The sequence below is a fragment of the Gavialis gangeticus genome, unplaced genomic scaffold (genome assembly GCF_001723915.1).
Source record: "Gavialis gangeticus isolate Ggan-Ray unplaced genomic scaffold, GavGan_comp1, whole genome shotgun sequence".
Lineage (NCBI taxonomy): Eukaryota > Metazoa > Chordata > Crocodylia > Gavialidae > Gavialis > Gavialis gangeticus.
In genome coordinates, this window is record NW_017729033.1 from 30,901,728 (window position 1) to 30,923,330 (window position 21,603).

At 42.6% G+C, this 21,603-nt stretch overlaps 1 protein-coding gene across 3 annotated transcripts in view; it reads right to left on the reverse strand.

The window, feature by feature from the left end:
- Positions 1-21,344, reverse strand: part of STK32B (serine/threonine kinase 32B) — a 411,458-nt gene extending 390,114 nt beyond the window's left edge. Inside the window, exon 1 of one of the 3 annotated variants that reach the window (XM_019526562.1) lies at positions 20,957-21,340. In XM_019526562.1, the coding sequence (XP_019382107.1) occupies positions 20,957-21,032 (76 nt within the window). In that variant the 5' untranslated portion in view covers positions 21,033-21,340. Of the gene's footprint in view, positions 1-20,956 lie in introns of all 3 variants that reach the window. The other 2 variants (XM_019526564.1, XM_019526563.1) reach the window with 2 other exon arrangements.
- Between the last annotated feature and the right edge of the window lie 259 nt (positions 21,345-21,603).

Below are 21,603 nucleotides of genomic sequence, written 5' to 3' on the forward strand. Positions count from 1 at the left end.
GCCAGGCAGGGCAGCACTCTGGCGGGCTGGGGGAGCAAGCAGGGGTGGGTCATGTTGGCTCTGCAGGGGGGTAGCCCCTACTGGGGGGGCATGGCCCCTGAGGGCAGCCGTAGCCCCTGTTGGAGGGCTGTGGGCCCTGTGGGGGGGGGGGGCAATAGCCCCTGTTGGAGGGGCCATGGCCCCTGTGGGGACAGCAAAACATATTCATGTATTCATAAATTCATGAAACATGTATTTAGAATTCACTTTATTACTATGATAGAGACACTGGTAATCTTCCAAATTGCTTTAACACTGTAGATATATCAATGAAACACAGCCAACTGATCGCTGTCTCTTATTTTAATTGTGGAGTAACATGGATTTTGGGGTATTTTACAGAGTGACTTTGGGATTTTTTTTATCAGGGATTTTTCAGTTTTCCAATAGGAAACACCAGAATTCCTGCTAGAAAGGCTAGTGTCAGGACCCTGCCTGCTCAGACCTGGCACTTTAGATCCAGCTGGCTGTGGCTGATCTCCTGATCAATTGGGGGCCAGTAGGACATGCCTGACAGTTCAAAGAAGGCCACCACACCCAGAATATCTTCTGAGACATGGCTGCCCAGATGACCGGGCAGGGGCAGACATGGCAGTGGTGCCACACAAAGGCTAACCTTGCAGCCACAGGCCATTGGCAACTGGGCCAGAGGTGCAGATACCTCATCGGGGTCTGGCAGGTGCACAGCAGATCACAGCCAGGCAGCAGCCCCTACTGCCAGACTGCTGCAGTGATTAAAGCGTGCAGGGATCTCTCAGGGCTGCTTCAGCAGTCCAGCTGACACAAGGGGTAGTGTTCCCAGGTACCAATTTGCTGGGCCCCATAAGGTCCTGAGAGCGAGTATCCCTGAGCTACTTGCCAGAGCTGCTTTTTGTACTGATAGGGCCAGGACAGGTCAGTTTTTTATACTACTGTGGACAGCACAGGTGCTGGCCCTGGGCTCTAGCTCCCCCTGTCTGCATATCCAGGAGGAGCCAGGCAGGATTATTTTGCCCCAAGTGGCACAGTTTGCTCCACAACGAAGTACATGTCCGAACACATGCACTGAGGCAAAAAGCCCAGGCTCAAATTTGCACTGCTTCTATTTGAGCTGCTGCAAGCGCACGTGCTTGCACATGTGGATGCACCCATGGAATACTGTAACCCATCCAGGCACCCACACCAAAAGGAAAACCAAGATGACCTCTACTTGGACACACCATATGAATAACCCCTGCATCCTAATTCACACAGTTTTTGTGAACTCCCTGCCCACGCTTCCAACAAAACTATTCTGGAGCAGTCCCTGAGGACACCCCTTCTGTTTTACCTTCTGTGGGCTGTCCTGAAAAAAGACTGATCAGCACACATGGCACTTAGTTAGGAATAGGATTGCTATAGAAGTTGAAGCAATTATTTATTTATATGTAATAATAAAGGAAAAGGAATTTGCTTTATTTCTTTAAGTTGCAAATAGTCATAGATTAATATAAAATCAATATATTGACAAGGTACTTCAAATGCCATGACCCCAGAACTTTAGTATCCAGTTGTTTCTGCTTTAGAACAGAAGTAGAAGAATAATTCATGGAATGGGTTTTAAAGACTGTTAGTTACATCAAAATACATTTTTATTAAGGCTTACCCAAAAATAATTACCAAGCAACCTGTCCACACAGTAATCAAATCTTACGATCAGTCTACAGTAAAACATCATGCATATACAAATTTTACAACATTAACACTCAATAAGGGTAGTAGCATTTAGGCATTACTACAATATCCAGGGTAAATCCTACTGATTTCAGTGTTGTGTCTACATTCTATGATATAACATTCAAGTAATACATGGTATGCTTCAGAAAAGCTACTTTTATGTGACCTACTTATTTTAATAGACAGTAACTGGAGTAAAAGGTAAAATCTTAATCATACTGCTATACAGCTTATTAGAAAGTAGCAATTTATAGAATTATGTTATTGAAAATTCATAAATCAGTTAATCTTTTTTATTATCAATAAGAGCCATAATTAAAGACCTTTTTTCTTGCTATGAGAACAGTTCTGTCTTGGCGTAGGACAGAGTTTTAGTTCAAAAAAGCTATTAAATGAGTAACAACACTGGAGACATCAGAAGTCATTGGAGAACAATGGAACTGATGCAAAAAACCTTATTACGGACATAGAATAGCAGGGAAACCATTGTGAGTCTATGTGCTCTTCCTAGACCTTTTGAAGGATAAACACTGATATTGAAACCTAGGATAAAAATTCACAGTCTGTTCAAACCCTAAACTATTTGAAGTCCTTTCATAACTAACTATACATAAATCTCATCTGTTGACTAAAATGAGGTTTATAATGGATGGAGTTATGTACTTATGACTGAGCTGACAAAATGTATCTCTGAAATCTGGTCCTTGGAGAAAAAAGTTGACAGTTCTGTCTAGCAGAAGAGATACTCTTTCAGAGAAATTCCTTGCTAAAACACAGGAGCCAGAAGGCCTGGGTTCCTCCATTCTAGATCTGCTACAAACTTCCTGTGGTACTCCTAAGGTACTTACACACCTTTGGGGTATCCTTTTGCCCCCAAACCTCTCCCTATCATCTGCTGCTTGGCTACTGAGAACCAACTGCGATATACCAGGCACCAACCAAGTCAAGAAATGAAATAGCGGAAGTTGAAAGCAAAGCAAATATCAAACATCACATAATCAAAATGAGTAAAAAAAGGAGCAATGAGTGTGAGAAGCCGATAGCTATAAATGTCAAGAACTTAGCTTCTGTTTTTAAAGCTGGAAGTTATTAGTTCCACAGAACAAACAAATAATGGATCACAGAACATAAAAATGTTAATTGTAGCAGAAATATTATTTAGTCTAATATCTGAAGCATATGGTAATATTAAACCCACTCAATCAAGTTCTGTATAATTAGAATGTAAGCAAATATCAAACATACAAGTTTAAGTGAAATATTTGATGAAACCAGTGCACACTGGTGGTTCAATCCTGTAGTCTGCCAACATTGACACAAAGTTTCTTTTGACACCAGTGAGAGTACAGATCATACAAAAGATACGTATAAAGGATTATATTTTAAAATTCTGAATTATATGTCAGCCCTTTTGGGCACACCCTGACAAGTGTGAATGTGTAGTTTGTGGTGCCTCAAGCAGTTTGAAGCACTGCAAACTGCATGCAGCACAAACGCACCTGTTCACTGTGCGGTGGTGTTTTTTGCCCCAGGAGATCCCGGTGTCAAAAAAACCAGAGACTGTAAAAAGTGGCACAGAGCACATGACAGCAGTTTGTGCCACCAGAAAGGGAGCCTGGCTGGCCAGAGGCACACTCTGGCTGCCAACTAGGGTCCAAGCGGCTGGCTTAGCACTGCCCCAGGAGGCCCCCAGGACCCCAGGTAAGGCTGCTAGGGCCAGCACAAATGTTGGCCCCAGCCTCCACTACCTCACCCAGGTCACTTTGCCATGCCCTGGAGGGGCATGTAGGGGGTGTGCCCAGGAACAAGGAGCAACAAATATGTGAGACTACTATTCATCCCACAGGAAACATGAACTCCTGCATGTGCATGCTTGTCAGGATGTGCTCTTTGAAACCAACACTAAAGATCAGTGCTATGCAGAGTATCTGTTTTCTCATGAAAATATTGTAAGGTCTTATTTTTGCCATTATGCAGAACGCAAAAACTTTTGAAATCTTGAAAAAAATGTGTAGGACATGAATTCTATTTCCCATCTTAGCTCTGTCCATAATTCATGATCCACAGCAGTGCCAGGGTGGCAAAAGGGTGTGGAGTGAGGGACCAGAGGGAAGTAAATCCAAGGTCTGGCCTTATTTAAAACATACTGCTAAATGACATGTCAAACCCGTGAAAATTTATAATCTCTTCCCTAAAAGAAGGAAAATACTGCTTATGAAACCAGATAATCAGATAAATACATACAGATGCAGTTGCTATGATAATAGCAATTCTTATGTGAAACAGATAACAGTACACAATTGAAAGTACTTAAGGACTAATAGGTATTGAAATCATAAGTTACTATACTTACCCAAATCCAAGACTACTTCATATTAAAAAAAAATCCTCCCAATAATTAGTTTCTATACACAGATCCTAGCTCCCTTTTTCCTGTTTCTTGTCCCCACCATTCCCACTCCTCTGTTCCCAGTTGCCACATGTCCCCCTCTGCTTGTGCCTGCCCCTACCCCTCACGTCCCACTCCCTGCTTTCCTGACTCTTTGAGAAGGGGAAACTCTTTGAGAAGATCATCAAGGAGCACATTTGTGATGGGCCGGCATCAGAAATGATGCTCAGGGGCAATCAGCATGGATTTATTAGGGGGAGATCATGTCAGACCAACCTGATTGCCTTCTACGATCAGGTCACAAAGGCCATGGATGCAGGTGTCGCGGTGGATGTAGTCTTTCTGGACTTCAGCAAGGCCTTTGACACCGTCTCTCACCCCATCCTAGTTAAAAAACTAGGCGACTGTGGCATCGATGCCTACACAGTCAGATGGATTGCAGATTGGCTGAGGGGTCGCACTCAGAGGGTGGTGGTGGATGGGTCATATTCGACCTGGGGGGAGGTGGGTAGCGGAGTCCCCCAGGGCTCGGTCCTGGGGCCTGCGCTGTTCAATTTCTTCATCAGCGATCTGGATGATGGGGTGGAAAGTAACCTGTTTAAATTCGCTGATGACACCAAAATTTGGGGGGAGGTGAGCACGCTAGCAGGGAGGGAGAGATTGCAGAGGGATCTGGATAGGTTACAGGGGTGGGCTAACAGGAACAGGATGCGTTTTAATACGGACAAGTGCAGGGTGCTGCACTTGGGCAGTAGGAACCAGCAGCACACTTACACAATGGGGAACTCCCTACTTGAGAGCACGGAGGCAGAAAGAGATCTTGGAGTCATTATTGACTCCAAGATGAACATGGGCCGACAATGCGAGGTCATGGTTGGCAGGGCTAACCGGACCTTGTCGTGCATCCACAGGTGCATCTCGAGTAGAGCCAAGGAGGTGATCCTCCCCCTCTACGCGACGCTGGTCAGGCCACAGCTGGAGTATTGTGTCCAGTTCTGTGCGCCCCATTTCAAGAGGGATGTGGACAACATGGAGAGGGTCCAGAGGAGGGCCACCCGCATGATCCGGGGACAACAGGGCAGACCCTACAGTGAGAGACTGCAGGACCTGAACCTATTCAGCCTCCACAAGAGAAGGCTGAGGGGGGACCTGGTGACCGTCTATAGACTCACTAGGGGGGACCAGAAGGGTTTGGGGGAGACGCTGTTTCCCCTAGCGCCCGCTGGCATAACAAGGAGTAATGGGCACAAGTTGATGGAGAGGAGGTATAGATTGGACATCCGCAAAAACTACTTCACAGTTAGGGCGGCTAGGAGCTGGAACCAACTTCCAAGGGAAGTGGTGCTGGCCCCTACCCTGGGGGTCTTTAAGAAGAGGCTGGATGCCTACCTGGCTGGACTCGTTTGAGTCCCGTTTCTCTTTTTGGGGTTTTTTGTTGTTCTCCCGCCCTGGCGGGGGGTCGGGCTAGAAGATCTACTAGGTCCCTTCCGACCCTTAATCTATGAATCTATGAATCTATGACTCACTGTTCTTCCCTGAATCCTGCCTCTCTCTCCCACTGCTCCCCACTGCAGCCTACCTCCCTCATCCACCCCCTCTCCTACTGATACAGCTCTGCTCCAGTAGGGCAGTCAGCAGCAGCATGGCCCCAGCCTGACCACAGCCCAGCCCAGCCGCAGAGAAGTGGCAGCTACTCCCAGCAGGGCGGGAGGGTCTGGAGCCTGACCTGAAGCTAAGGGAGGAAGGGCAGGGCTGGGAAGGGAAGGAGTGGTTGGTAGAGGCAGGGGAGGGCAGGCAGAGGCATACAGGGCAAGGAGTGGGGAAGGGCAGGCTACAGATTTGCCAACACCACCTTGCAGTCTTCCCCACCATCTTGCTTAGATGATAGGTAGGCAAGGTTCTCTGAGTCGACGTGATGTCTTTTATTAGACCAACTGAGTAGTTGGAAAAAAGTTCTTAGCAAGCTTTCAGGAACAATCACCCTTCTTCAGGCATAGGAAGTCTCTGCTGTTCTGAGACTCCAAGGAATGAGAGAAGCTAAAAGTGTGACAGGATGCCAGTGAGGATGTAAATAGGTAGAAATTAGGAATGAGGTTGTGTTTCTTGCATAGGCTTAGAAAGTGTATGCCACTGTTGAGGTTAGCTTCTTTTTTCTTCCTGTTGTGAAGTTTCCATTTCAAATGGTAAAATTTGATTTCTTCCATGTTTCTGGGATGCTTTGGATGATACACTTAATGCACAATTACAGAATAAGGAATAACTAAGGCAGGGATGCTCAACCCCCAGCCTCTGGGACATGCTGTCCAAGGGTTCAGAAATGTGGCATCAGAAGAGCGGTGGCACCATTGCCGTGCCAACCCTTCAATCTCAAAAACATGCACAAGAAGCAAGGGAGAGTTCCTACTTTTATATAGAAAATCATAGGGGTTGGGGTCACGAGCCAATGGGCCAAAGGGAGGGAACAGGTAAAAGGTAAAGAAATATTAACACTCTGGGAACATGTGCTCAGCACCTTAATTTCCACCCCCACACCTCTGGAGGTGTCCCCAACAAGGCTTTAGTCCTTAGAGTGCTCAAACAGCAGCTTGCAGCTGCCCCCAAGTCTGAGTACAGCTCCTTCGGTCCACAATCCTGGCTGACTGAGCCAATGAGATCTCCAGCTCCACTGTGCACTCCTCTGCGTAGGGCTGACTACGTTTTCATATGCATGCTGCTCTCTCTTTCTCTTCCTCCAGTTTCAAACATCCTCTTCCTTTTCCCCCCTACACTCCAGTTGCTGGGGGTTTCTGGGAGTTGCAGTCCAAATTAACTATCATCAGAGCTCTGCGAACTACCCCCTAGTTCCTTCTGCTGTTACACACATTCCCCTGCTACCAAATTTCCAAACATATGGGGAGCCCTGTGAGCTAGATATTGTGGACCTGCATAAAATATCATGCTAGTGTGCAGCTGGATTCAGGCATGCAGGATCAGGCTGGTGGACAGATGGCTCCAGCATATCAGGTTGGGCCAGCACATGGTCAGATCACACCCACAGATCAAGCCTACATGTCAGCACTGCATGGGATCTAGACTCCAGACCAGCTCCATGCCACTTACCTGGCCCACATAGCCAAATGTTTTGGCACCACTGGTGTAAGTAGTGGCACTGCCAAGGAGGATCTGGTGTTATAATGGATCACAGACTCAATGTGAGTCAGCAGTGTGATGCTGTCACAAAAAAAAAAAAATTGCACTTTCAGCCACTGATTATTCTGGGGTATGTCTTCCTCATAATATTCAAAACAGTCTAATTTCACTTACTTTGGAAGAAAATAAAATTTTGAGTCCTCCAGGATTTTTGCAAAACAGAACTGTTCTCTACCCAGCCGCAGTGGAGAAGGCAGCAGTGGAATTGTATGGAGGTAGGAAGTGCTTACGAGTCATCTGAGTGAGGACTAGTATGTGGGAAGAGGTTGGGGGCAAGCTGTATTGGCATAAGAGAAGGCTTGAAGATGACAGCACCAGAGAAAAAGAAATAGCAACAGGAGACTGGTATCATTGATGGTACAAAGGCATATAGTGGGACACAAAAAAGCAAAAATCAAATAATTGCATGGAAACATAAAAAATGAGAAATTTGAACTTGAAGCATTGGAGAGAAGTTCAGAAAAGGGTGCAATGTGGTTTGACGGGGTGAGAAAGATTAACCTGTGAGCTGCTTTCTAGATAGAATGTAGGGGTCAATATGGAAATTAAGGAAGCCACACCAGGAGATTATGGTAATCACAATAGGGGATGATTAGGATTTGACCAAATCTTTTGGCTATTAGAATGGGAAAACAATTTGTTGTAGACCAAAAAAAAAAACCTGAGGAAAAATCCACATTTATTAACATTTACTGCATTGTGTCTGAGATAAAACAATATTTCCTTACATATAGTTTACATGGCCACTGCTGGAAACTCTTGACAAATACGGACTCTCTGATAGTAGCTGATGTGTAACTGCAATTATTTCCTAATGAAGTTTGCAAACACACTATAGTCTACATTTTCTTTAAGTTTTGCCAGATGTCTGTTAAGCAAAACTCTGAAAGAAAAATGTTTGCAATAATAAAAAATGCTACTGCTTATAGATGAAGAAGCTGGTGGCCTGCTTCTTTTTTCCACCCAAAACTTGTGATTCATGAAGGTAAAACTTCTGTAATGAAAGGTTATACCAAGAATATTCTTATTAAAGTAAGCCAGATGACAGCTTAACTACTGCATTGATTTGGAAATGTCAGAACAATAACAGAAACAACTCCTAGAGATGAGTCAATGTGATGTTTATAATATTTAAATCAATGCCATATGTATTTCACATAAATAAAATTGTATCTAAACCAGCCGAAAACTATACTTTAGTTTTAGCCATTCCATTGAACATTAACTTAAAACTCAACCTTAGAAAAGTTGATTATCTTTGGAAATAACGTAGTGGAGACTAAACTCCACAGAGCATGATGCAGGAAAGAGAAGAATGAAAATCAATATGCATTAGTTTCTTCTGCTTACACTGCAAATACACTGCATTTGTTATACATGCAAAAGTCTTACTGAGTCACTAGGATTTTAGTTTAAAAGTAAGATTTGCTTAAAGAAACATGTTCATTGCAGGGACAGGAGTTTCTTTTTGAATTACTTTCTTCAGTTGCAGAGGAAATAATACACTTCTACACAGAGTCCATTAACAGGGCAGTAATTCTGCAGCCACTGGTATATGTGTTCAGACTGATGCAGTGTGTAATCCATCTGAAGCTAATGGGAATACTCACAGTACTTAATCAGAGCTGGTAGTCTCTGTAGGATTGAGACCTACCACTGTCTGCCTGGACCAGATTACAGTATTTTTCAGTGTCTCACTATTTGTCCCTTCCTACTAACCTCATCTCAGTGATCTCATCATAAAATTTAAACCATCTTTCATTCAGGTGCACTTTCTCACAATGTGTAGCATTGTCTATAGAAGAGCAACAGATTTGTGCATCATTCTCATATTACTGACTGTAACATGGATCTAGGGTCTCCTGCTACTTTAAGGAGGGGGAGCCACAGCAGGGATGTCCCCAGATGGGGAAAACAGCACATTATAGGCTAGCCAGCATGTCAAAACTGCTGTAGGTGCCTGGAGAGCCACCTATCAGGAAGTGGCGGGGCTTTGGAGGCCCATAAAGCCAGCACTTGTGAACAGCTGATCACTCAGACCCTGCAGGTGGCAGGAAGAGGAGCTCCTGAGCAGGATGGCTGCAGAGAGGGACTGACTTCTACCCAGGCTGTCCCCAAGATGCAAGCAGAGAGCTAAGGGAACTTATAGCCTGGAGGGGGAGGAATTGTTGACCCAGTGTGGGGAGAGTTTTAGTTATACAGCCAGTGGACTTGCATTTGTTTTCTGATTGGAGGACTGGATGTAGCTGTAAGGTGTGGATTGGAGGCCACAATGGTATTGTAGGGGCACCCAGCATAGAGCCTTTCCAGGATCTGGGACCCAGTGGGCTGCATGGGGCAGAAGTCAAAACAGTTTATAAAGAGGCAGAACTGAGAACAGCCTTGCCAGACACACCAGGGAGAGGTGGGCTGAACACTGAGATAAAGCATAAGATAGGGCCAAGGGGCCTAGATACCAGATAACCAGAGATGGCTGAGGTTGAGATAGCTGGGCCTGAATCAGTGGGCCAGGGCTGGAAGGAGAAAAGTGGGGGCTAAAGCCAAGAGGGCTCAGACCTCTACAAAAGAACTAAACTGTGGATGAAGTAGCATCTGCAAGATATGGGCATGGCTGTAAAGGCAGAAGGGGGCCATGAATAGCCTTTAAGGCAGGTAATGCCCTGGAACATAGATGGGGCCCCACTTAGAGCTTGATATCAGCTGGATCTGGGAGAGACTGCTGACTGAAGAATAGACAAAGGCTCACTCTGGGACCCTGGGGAAGCCTCCCTTTTTTCTTTACAATAAGTAATTCCATCAAGGTGTGGCAGAAGAGAGGAAAAGGAGGGCACCTGAGAATCCAGAGTGGGGCAGGAGCAAAGTGGCCATCAGGGGGCGTCACAGCCACCCATGGGGCCCAGTCCTGTCACACTGGGATTCTAGTCTAGATCCTCAGCTTCCATATTAACACTTTTACTTAAAACTGAACAGAACCAATGACAGGACTGAGACCTGTGGGATTATACACATTGTGACTTTGGGAAAAGGAGCATCTGCCTATCATGATACTCTTGGATCAGTCAGAGAAGAATGAGGGCAACCAGTGACATCCCTGACAGTGTAGATTCCCTAGTAGTGAAAGCTTAGCTTTTTAAACATAACTGAAGGTGAAAATAAAATAGCTTACTTGACAATAAGCTTATCATCTTCAGACATATGAATGCAACATGCTTTTTCAGCTATTTGATCAAAACCAGGATCATACCCTATAACATTTTTTTCTAATGGTAATCTTCTAACACCCTTTTAACTGGAACAGAAACCATGTTCTGAAAATAAGAGTTGCAACTCCTCATACTTTCTGATTTCTAATTAATTCACAAAAGAAATCTAGTTCTCAATCCACCATGTTGTTGGTTCTTTTCCCCATGGCTACCTTCTGCTCACTATCTGTTAATTCTCAGTCATGGCAGGCATGCACTCTCTGCTAACCTGCTTCCCCCTTTCCAACTCTCAACTGAGGCCAAAGTCATGATACATGTAGCAGACAGATGGACTGCTGTGTTTATAGAGTCCAGTGGACCATAATTGTTTTTACTTGAGCCATCAGGACTGCTTGTAATGGCAGTTGGACTAGACTTAGGCAAGAAGCCAAATTTATCCCAATTATCCTCTAACTGGGAACTTTCCCAGATCTGTATATTAAATTTCCCCAACTTACCCCATCTGATGTATCAATAAATACATGGTTAACCTCAATTATTTACTTAGATTTATTCTAAGTTGCACAGTGTACAATACGTGTAAAACATGTAGCAAAACACTATGGTTTCCAGTACATCTATATATTGTACAGAATGAGACACCTAAAATTGCCATATAGCTCATAATGGCAGGTACCACAGCAACAGTGGGAACATCTACATCAGATGTGACATTGCCATAGCAACAAGCTATGGCGACGTAGCTCATCACTACAGCAACGTAGCATCAGCAGGCATGAAACTTGACACCAACGCTACTGCACAGTAGGGTCAGAAACAACCCATGCACTACTGAGACTGCATAGTGACAGCATTTACTACACAATCATTTAGTACTTTAGTAACAACTGCGCAGTTGGGTGCACATGTAAATGTTCCCAGTTTGTAAAGAGGTAGATTCCTTAAGAATTAAAAAAGGGCCTGATTTTAAAAATTACTCATCAGGAAGACTTAGTTGATGCCTTTCCACTTGTGCAAGAAAGAAGTCCTGACCACAAAAGATCAAGAAGTTTTCATCAAGACCAAAAATGGGCAGTACTGATAGAAGAGAGACTGATGGCGATTATATTTATCTTTAAACAAACAAACATAACTGCTTATTTCTAACTCTAGTTACTTGGGAGATCAAGTATTTCCTAGTGATTGTAATGGAAATAGAGGTGTAAGGTTTGCAAACAAAGGGACATAAAACCATTTCACTTGAAGAAATAATTAGCAAGTCATTAAAGTGAACATTCCAGATCTGCCTGCTATTCTGCATTGACTTCTCTGTAGAAAACTGCCCAAATGATAATCTGCATCTACCAAGGTCACAAGAAAAGTTATTATAATTTTACTTTCTTAAAGCTACCTCCTACTTGTGTACATTATACAAACATTTTTTTTTGAAGAATGAGACAGGAAAATCATAATTAAAATGTACAGAACACCATAAATCTCATAATCTCCTTTGCCATGACTCATGCAAAATCTTTATGACAGTTACACAGCTTGTATCTGCATACCAGTACCTATCCTGTTGACAAGTATCATCTTATTCTTCCTTTGTGCTTCCCTCCCCATCTGTATCTATGTATCATCTCATCACATAACTTATAGTTTAAGATCCTAGTAGTTGTGACCATTGTTTCATTTTGTGTTTCTACAGTGCCTAACACTGTGGGGTCCTGGTTCACTACTATGCCTCTTCAATGCCACAAGAACAAAATAATGTTGAAACCGCTACTAAGGTTTGATACATAAATAGAAAAGAAAATGGTATAAATCAACATGGCCATAAAAGAAAAAAATCTTGCTGATCTTGATTTAATATTTTGTTTTTTCCAGTAGTTGGATATCCAGCAAAGATCATGATGCTTTGAAAAAAATTACTTTTTATTTTTACATATAGATAATATATAAAAGAAACTGCCGCACAGCACTTATAAGTCATTTTTCCCTATCAAAAGAAAAGACTAGCAGAGAGTCAAGATATTCTTTTCTACAAGGAAAACAATAAAGTGGTAAATAATCACCAGTGTGTGAATGGCAGAGACAAAATAAAATTCAGAGCAAAGACTGGACACTATCTAGAATGTGCCATTTTTACTTGGAGCCATCATTTATCTTGTGCTAGATGGGTCTTGGGAGCCTGCAAGATAGGCACCCCAAGGCCTAACATTACATTGTGTAATGTTAAGTGAGCTAAGGTAGATAAACAATGCAATGATGTAGCCAACAAGGCAAATAATACTCTGGCATGCATCATTCAGTCTATCTCCAGCAAACCCAAGGAGGTGATTCCCCCACTCTACTCAGCCTTGGTGAGACTGAAGCTGGAGTACTGTGTCCAATTCTGGGCACCACACTTTAACACAGATGTGGTAAAGCTTGAGACAGTCCAGAGAAGGGCCACCTGTATGATTAGGAACTTGCATGGCAAACCGTACAAGGAAAGGCTAAGGGACCTGGGACTCTTCAGCCTGAAAAAGAAAAGGCTGAGAGGGGACTAAGTAGCAGCTTACCACTACATCAGGGGAATACATCAAGGGTTCAGTGAACAACTGTTCACCAGGGCATCCTTGGCAAAAACCAGGAGTAATGGTCACAAACTGCTAGAAGAACATTTCAGGCTCAACATTAGGAAAAACGTCTTCACAACTAGGGTGTCTAGTAGGGCTGTGTGAAGCTTCAGTTGCTGATTCAATTCGGTGGAGATTCAGCAGGATTTGGTGGCCAAATCTCTGAATCTGAACTGAGTCAGGAGACCCTTTAATCTCCCTGAATTGATTTGGAGAGATTCAGAGAGATTTGATGATTTGGACATAGTCACAGCTTTAATTGTTTTTTCAACATACCTCAAGGTATCAGGCGGTTCGTGAACACTGAGATGCTGGGGCAGATGGAGCGTCCCACAGGAGTATGTGGGGGAGTCCTCAGCACACTCACAGACATGGACCAGAAGCACTTCCAGTCCACTTCTGGGTCCACCGTGGCACACATGGTGGACCCTCCCCCCCGCCTCAGCAACTGGTGCCTCCTGGGTTTGGGGGGACACCTGGGGTCCCCCAATGGTGATCACTGAGCCGGGGGGACATGGTGGGAGGTCCCCTGTGCTCTCAGCTGTGGACCCAGAAGTGGACTGGAAGTGCTTCTGGTCCATTTCTGGATCTGCTGCTGAGCACACACCCCCATCCCCCCCGCCACACACACTCCTGTGGGATGCTCCATCCTCCCCACCATCGCAACATTCACAAGCCATGTCTGGTACCTCAAGGTATGTAGAAAAAACTTTTAAAGCTGTGTCTATGGCTGAATCACTGATTCTCCAAATCAGCATTGACTCTTCAGATTCAGATTCAGCTGAATCAAATCAGGACAGTGATCCAAATCAACGAATTGAATCACTGTCCCCAATTCATGCTAAATCTGAATCGAGTAAAACCTGTTTCACGCACCCCTTGTGTCTAGACTGTGGAATAAGCTCCCTAAAAAGGTGGTGCAATCATCTACCCTGGAAATCTTCAAGAGGAGACTGGACGTTGACCTTGCTGGAGTCACCTGACCCCAGTTGTCTTTCCTTGTTCATGCAGGGGGGCTGGACTTGATGATCTTCCGAGGTCCCTTCCAGCCTCATAATCTATTAATCTATTAATCCAACTGTGCTAGCATGGAGCTTTGTACAGGCTATACTGCTTCTCAGGTGATTTCTGTATTTAACATTTAATAGTCATTGGAATAAAGACCAGAAGAGTCCAGGGAGAGCAAGGAATAGAATCCAGGACTCTATTCTCCCTATAAAAGACTCTGAGTACTAAACTACATGATAACACAGCATCTTATGCTCTCTCTTTTCTGGTCACATGAATTTGGCATTTTTGGTGCACATTGGTGCAGAATTAAAAAGAGGGGTAGCCTCCCAGAATAGTACTCTATAGCCTACCAGTGGGTCACTCTCCTGGGAAGTGTGGGGTATTTCTTACAGCATTAAACCTTGGTCTATTTCCTGCGTGACTCATGTACTATTAGGTATCAGAGTCAGAGAAAACAGGGCTAAAAAGAACTTGGAGAGGTCATCTAGTCCCTCCCATCACCCCGCAGCAGGACTATAAAAAGAAGGAGATACTATTATTGCTAGTTTTAAAAGAAATTGACTACACCTGCAGTTTGCAACCTCAGCTCCTGTTGCTGTGTGTTAGGTACATTTTAAAAATTCCTTTCAGTTCAAGCCCCTCAGGGGTCTGTGGATGAACACTTAGCTTCTCAATTCTACTTTGGTTTAGGAAGAAGACAGTTTGCAAGTTGCTCAGGCCAGGGCAGTTCTAGGTATATGCAGATGCAGAACTGTGCATTTAGAGAGCTTTCAACTTAGATGGGTGGTCAACTAATGAAGCCAGGTATGTCCAGGGTTTGGAGACAGCTGATAGATTGGAATATTAGACTTAGACACTTCAATTCTACCTACATCTGTTTTGGGCACCAAAGGCCTTTTTTTGGATTTGACCCCTTGTCCAAAGTATGTGCAGTTAGGTCTACAATGCTGACTGACTTGCTTTATGTGATTGTTTTTCAAAGGCTATGCACAAGGTATAAGATTGTTCAAAAATATTTTTTTGTTTTTACCTTATAAATTGGAATAGCTTCTTTGGAGCATTTCTGCTCAAGGCAGGGGGTCAGACTTGATGATCTACTTAGGTCCCTTCCAACTCTACATCTATGAATCTATGAACCTATGAGCTGATACACAGCAGTTTTGGACATTATCAGGGATAGTTGTCTGGCAACAGGATGATTATAAGTATCTGATCATTAAGCAGAGAGAGAGAGAGGTAGCTAACCATATTAGTCTGAAGTCAGGAAGAAGGCAGGGTAGTCATGAACCTCATGGACTAACTGAATCAAAGATGCATAAGCTTTCTTGAGCAAGTAATCACTATATTAGATGCTATGAACACTTATGTATCTCTGATTCAGTTAGTCCTTAAGGTGCATTTCTACCCTGCCTTCTGCCTATATTATCATTGGCAGCAACTCAGCATTGCATATCCTTTGCCTACTCATTCACAGAGGTCTCTAGCTCTCACTGCAGTTTATGTAAGTCTAACTATTATGGGCTGCCTTTAGTATCTTGAATCCATCATTGCAAGATTTTTGATTAGATACTATTTGTTTGTATATTGTGTATACTCAGCACAAGCTGTTAATTTGTGAGCTAGCCTTTTCATAGCCAGCTTCTCTGCATCTCAGTAGAAACCTCAGATCTTTCTTTAAAATGAATCAATCAAAATATTTCATCAAAACAGCACATAGGCAATTCCCTCATTTCTCACACAAAATTACTGCAAAAACCATTGGTTGTGAAAGGATGTTGGGATGAAATTTCACAGTGTTATTTGCAGCATGATGTAAACACCTATGGGAGTGACTCAAGCCTTGATTTAATCAATGGGACTTAAATACTGGTTTGGAGTTAAGCAGATGCTTAAATTAAGTCAGTAACTCACTTGACAGATATGGTCTAAGTGCTTAATCTCTTTATGCCTCATTTTCGTTATGTAAGGATCCAATATTATTGTACGATATGCAATATTGAGGACTGGCACAAAGGTGAAACTTGTGTTTTTGAAGTGCTGAAAGACCAAGAATGAAAAGTGTTATACAAGTTTACCTCAAGCATGTTGTACTTGGTGTAAAAATATACTTGTATTTTATTTACATGGATTAATGCATTTTCTTCTAAAAGTCATTTCATTTCAAGATGTTTTTATTTTAAATAAGTGTTTAAAATTAAAATAAAAATGACCAATATCAAACATGATACTTATTGTATTGGGCATAAATGTAGCATCTGATGAAGTGTGCTCTTACTCATGAAAGCTTATGCCTCTCTGATTCAGTTATTCTATAAACTGGTATACTAAGGCATAATTACCTTGAGTAAACTTCTGCCATAAACCATTCTCCTTTTCATATTTCTGACTTTTTAATCTTCTTCCATGATGCTGGCTGCACATGCCATGATATTCCAAAACTGTTCAGCAATAAATACCCATTCCACCTTTCTTAAATGACTCACTTTTTGACATGGCATGTACAAGGAATGCTATAGTGAAGAAAGGTAAAATATTAACTACTACATTGTACTCATCTTACTGAATGGCCATGCAATTGGTACTGTTGTCAGATTCCTTCTGTTTCTTTCTCTTGCTCCATGTTTTTCCTTTGTTATAGCCCTCATTTTATGAGGCATGTTACATTTAGATTTCATACTTTTCCAGGCATACTTTTCCAGGCATACATTCCACAAATACTGGTATGTATTTGTTTTCTGAGTTAACTGCATATATACAATTAGGCAGAAAAAAAGGTAATTTTCCTGACTAGGCTTTGATGATGCTTTATGCTGACACAAAAAGTTAACAGTAAATGAATAGTCTGACCCTACCGGGTGAAATTCATCCCTCTGCTAAGGGCAAACACAAGTTCCTGTCAAACATTATTTTGAACATTCAATGGAGTACAAGCACAGTGCTTCCCCTCTGCACGGGGGTCACTTTTACACACTCACACTTCATTCATACTTAAAATGTCCATTGTGATAAATGATTATTCAGTACAGTACAATGAGGCAGAATATCTCAGGCCTGGATTCAACAAAGCACTTAAACACATGCTTATGTACCACAGCAACCAGCTCCCCACAGATCCAAAGGATTACTATGTAGTGCTACAGTAAGTGGACTATGCAGTGTCATGCCTTAAGTCGTTATTTATGATAACTGTATAAATGATATTCTCCTGATACAAGCTCCACCTTTTAAATATCCTTAAAGGCTGGATATAGTGAAATTAAATGAGAATAACAAAAGAGATGCACATTTGGAGAACCAGGATTGTCAGTCAGTCTCACTACTGTATTTGTAATGCTTACCATTACTGAGACTTTGGAAATGAGTTACATTTATTACTAGTACATATACCCTTCCCTCATATCCTTCCTCTCGCTGACATTTCTGTAAAATTTTTAATTTATCTTCACTGGAAACAAATGTCCACTTTCCTGTACAGTTATTAATATTGGATCCATCCAATCCTTCAAGTCTGGTTTTCCTATCTCCTTTAGCACATTCAAAATGCCTTTACTTAACCACCATTGATCAGAGGAAGGTGCCCTCCTTGCATTTTCTTACCTTCATAATCAGGAAGGTAAACTGTTCCCAAAGACCCCGTGGTCTTTTTTATGTGGAGACTAAAATAAAAACATTTACTTACCTGTCCAATGTTGGAGATTAGGACGGAAAATGTAGTTATACCTAAAGCTATATACAATTCAGGAAAGAGAAAGAGGTTATGGAAGCTCTCTGAGAAAGAGGAGGGAGGGCAAAAGTCTATGAATTTTTAAAATGAAGCCTGAATGTTTATGAGGAGGATTATATGATGCGATTGCCTGCAACAGCAGGGGTTTCCACTTTAGGACCCAAGGAGATCCCTTCAAGTTCGATGTTTCTTTGATTATCCCAAATACAAACACAATGGGAGAAAGAATGAATTTTACATGAAGGGGTGGAACATCACAATCAATTAGGGATGTAGGGATCTCCAAAGTGAGATCAATTCTCCCTTGAGGGAGGAGATGATTGGTGACTCCAGGAAATGAATGGCCTGGGGTTTGCCAGCACTACTATGGTGCCTTGCAGCTGCTATTTAAATATAATTCTCTATGACTCACGTAGAAAGTTTGTGATGCAAAGGTGCCATAGAGTTAGTTATTAAGTTAGTTGCAGTTATCTAATTTAATGAAGTGGCAGTATACGGCTTTTAAATCCAATCTGAAAACTATATTTTTATATCATGTCCATCATTTTAGTGAGAGAGTGGCATATACCATATGGGTTTCTTTATTTGCTAACTGCAAGAGGCAACAGTGACACTGTATCTGATATATTAAATAATGTATTTCTGATTAAGCTTTCAGAGAGGCATACACAACTCTCATTCATTTCAATTCCATTCTCATTGATAAGTATTGCTATCCTCTAGCAAAATTAGCTCCTCTTCACAAATAAAACTACTCAACTACTCTCAGTTGATATACTTTCTTACCTGTTAATATTGTGTTAGGAAATATTCTGTTTGGAAAACAGTAATACTAATGTTCACTAATGAAACTATGAACTATAGAAGGTTTGGGATTAGCTGTAATAGGGAGACTTTCAAAAATCAATGGTATTTGTTTGTGCTCCAAAATCACTTAGGTACTTTTGGAAAATCCATTTTAATGCTTATTTATATTTATAAACCCAGCAATTGTATACTGTAGTAAAGGATAAAAAGCATTATTTCAAGTAATATAAGGTAGTCTTTCAATAGCAATGAACTTTTCTGGAAGTTTCCTGTAAGCTTACTACTTAAACAAGGGTGAGGGTGGTATTTGGAGCTTTCATAAAGAATAAAAACTACAATAATAAATAATAATAATATATAGATCTATAAATACATTGCTGTATATGCAGCATAATTATTTTTTAGAGTGATTGGTAACAATTGTGCTATGGAAATGATTTCTTACATGGAAAGGACAGAGTGGCATGCAGGTTTCTCCACAGCAATTCACAATTGACCCTCCTTCATTTACTTTAATGACTGAGACTTTATGTCACTGCAAATAGATAAAGTTGTGGATTTTACATTGAGCTATCTTGAGGTTTTCTACCTCAATCTAAAATCCTATTGGTGATAAAAGTAAAAACAGGTAGTTTTAACCTCAATATAGTTACAGTAGACCAGCTCTATGACCTCCACTTAGGCTTCACATTGATTAGCTACTTCAAGATAAAAAAAATATCTGTGCCTAGTTCTGACTAAGATTTTATACTTATGGAGCTATCACAAATTGTCTTCCTCAGGAGCTACCACAGGTTCTCTCTCCCAATGCAAACTGGACCACTTGGTCTGAGTGAACAGTGATGAATTACAAAAAAATTGTGCTCGTGGAAAAAATCAAAACAGAATTCTTTTGCATATTCTGACTTGTACTTATGTAGAAGTAATGAAGTTTTATTAATGACACCTCACCAACTACTCTACCACTAACTCTTTGCAGAGAAAAAGAGAATGACAACTGGGTTTTCTGACTAAAATGCAAATTAAGGAAGATATTTTTCAAAGAACTTTAAAACACACCTAATCCTTCTTGAGTGACAAAACAATAAAAGTTTCTTATGCTGAATAGAAGAGCTTCTTCCTGAAAAGTTGTGAGTAATATGTTACAGACCTATTACGCACCTACAGAAACTAATGTGGTATGATGTAATCTGTGGTGCCATAACATCACCTGAATAAAATATACACCCATCAATAATTTGCCTGTAATTACTGGGAAATGGATCTGCTCACACCCTAAACACACAAAACTAAGCATCACATATGCATCTAAAATCACAAGCAAGTCCAGTGATAATACGCCTTTTTTAAAAATTACAACATACATTTTTCTACTGCTTCAAAAACACAGACACCAATAAAATAATGTTTGTGCATATGAGAACTAAACCGAAGCTTATTGGTACTAAAGAACCACTCCATTGCATTCAAGCCCTTCCACTGGTCAAAGCCATTCTTTAGATGTTACAGTACACTTTGCATCATGTTTTATCTCAGAGGGAAAAATCTCCAAGTAGCAAAGCAGACTCAAGAAAGTTTCAAAAAAAGTGGGAAGAAAATATGAATGAGAACGTCTCCACTTAACAATCATGAAATAAAGGTGCTGATGCACAGAGACAATTGGAAAAGAAACAGAAAGTGCCCTGATTTCATCTCCATTCATAACTGTACGCAGCTCTGCGTGTGCTGTAAAATCCAGGTGACCCTGTCCAGTTGAGCAGATTAGCAACATTCGGAAGGAACAATGCAATGTAAAGAAAGATACTTTACACAGTCTAGATGGTTAATTTTCTACCTCTGGGGACTTTTTACCATCTTTAATTTCCCCTGAGCCTGAGGAAGGGCATGTTCTGGAAAGCTTGCAGAAAAAGATAATTTTTTTTTTTTTTTTTGCAATTTCTTAGTTGGGCTAATAAAAGGTATCATCCCTGAACCAAGAGTTCTAGAGTTTCACATACTTAAGATGGGAATACTTTGGCAGTCAGCTCTCTTTATTTATTCTAACCAAGGGGAACAAGCCCCTAAACGCGGTAACCCCAATCCTGCAGAGCAGCCAAGAAGAAGGCAGGGTTAACAACCCCTGGGCAGCTAAGGAACCGCGTGTTGCTGGCATCCTGAATACAAACGTCTGCCCCCCGCCCCCCCGTGAAAGAGGAGGGTGAGATCCCAAACCCAAACCACCAGCCGCGGGAAGGGAAGTGGCCCGGGGTAAGGCGGAGGCTGGGGCAGCACAAGGTACAATGGACAGCTCCTCACTTACCGTCCTCATTCTCATCAAACACGGGAGTTTTGTGGGAGTGACTGCCACCCATATTATTCCACAGCTTCTTCCACATCCCCAGCCAAACGCTCCAGAGGACGGGCCGCCAGCATGCCCCGGGGAGAGGGGACAAATCCAGACAAAGGACGAGCAGAGGGGGGTCGCCTGCACTTTCTCTGCCCGCCGCTCACTCCTGCTCGCCTTGCACGCAGCGAGGAGCCCCCGCATGGCCCTCCATGCTCAGGCCGGCCGCCGCCTCCGATCGCGGCAGCAACTCGGGAAATCCTCGGCGGGGCTGGAAATCATCCTGCGAAATGAAAGTGATCCATCTGCCTCGGGCAGGAATTGCTGCTACCACTTACTAACTTGATACATATTTCATAGCAGACGGCCGGGAGGGGAGGGGAGGGGAGGGGAAGCGAGAGGGATGAAGGGAGGGCGGCGGCGGAGGTCCTGCTGATGGCTGCTCTCGGTGAAAGGTAAAAGCTGGATCTACCTGGATCCTGTCGGATCCTGCTGAGATGGGCACCCGGGAGCCATGTAACCACGTCTGCAGCCCGACCCCGGGGCAGCCCCCGAGCAGGCGGTGCCCGCCCCTGGATCCTGGGGGTGCCCCGCCAACATTTGGTCCCAGGTGTCACCATCCC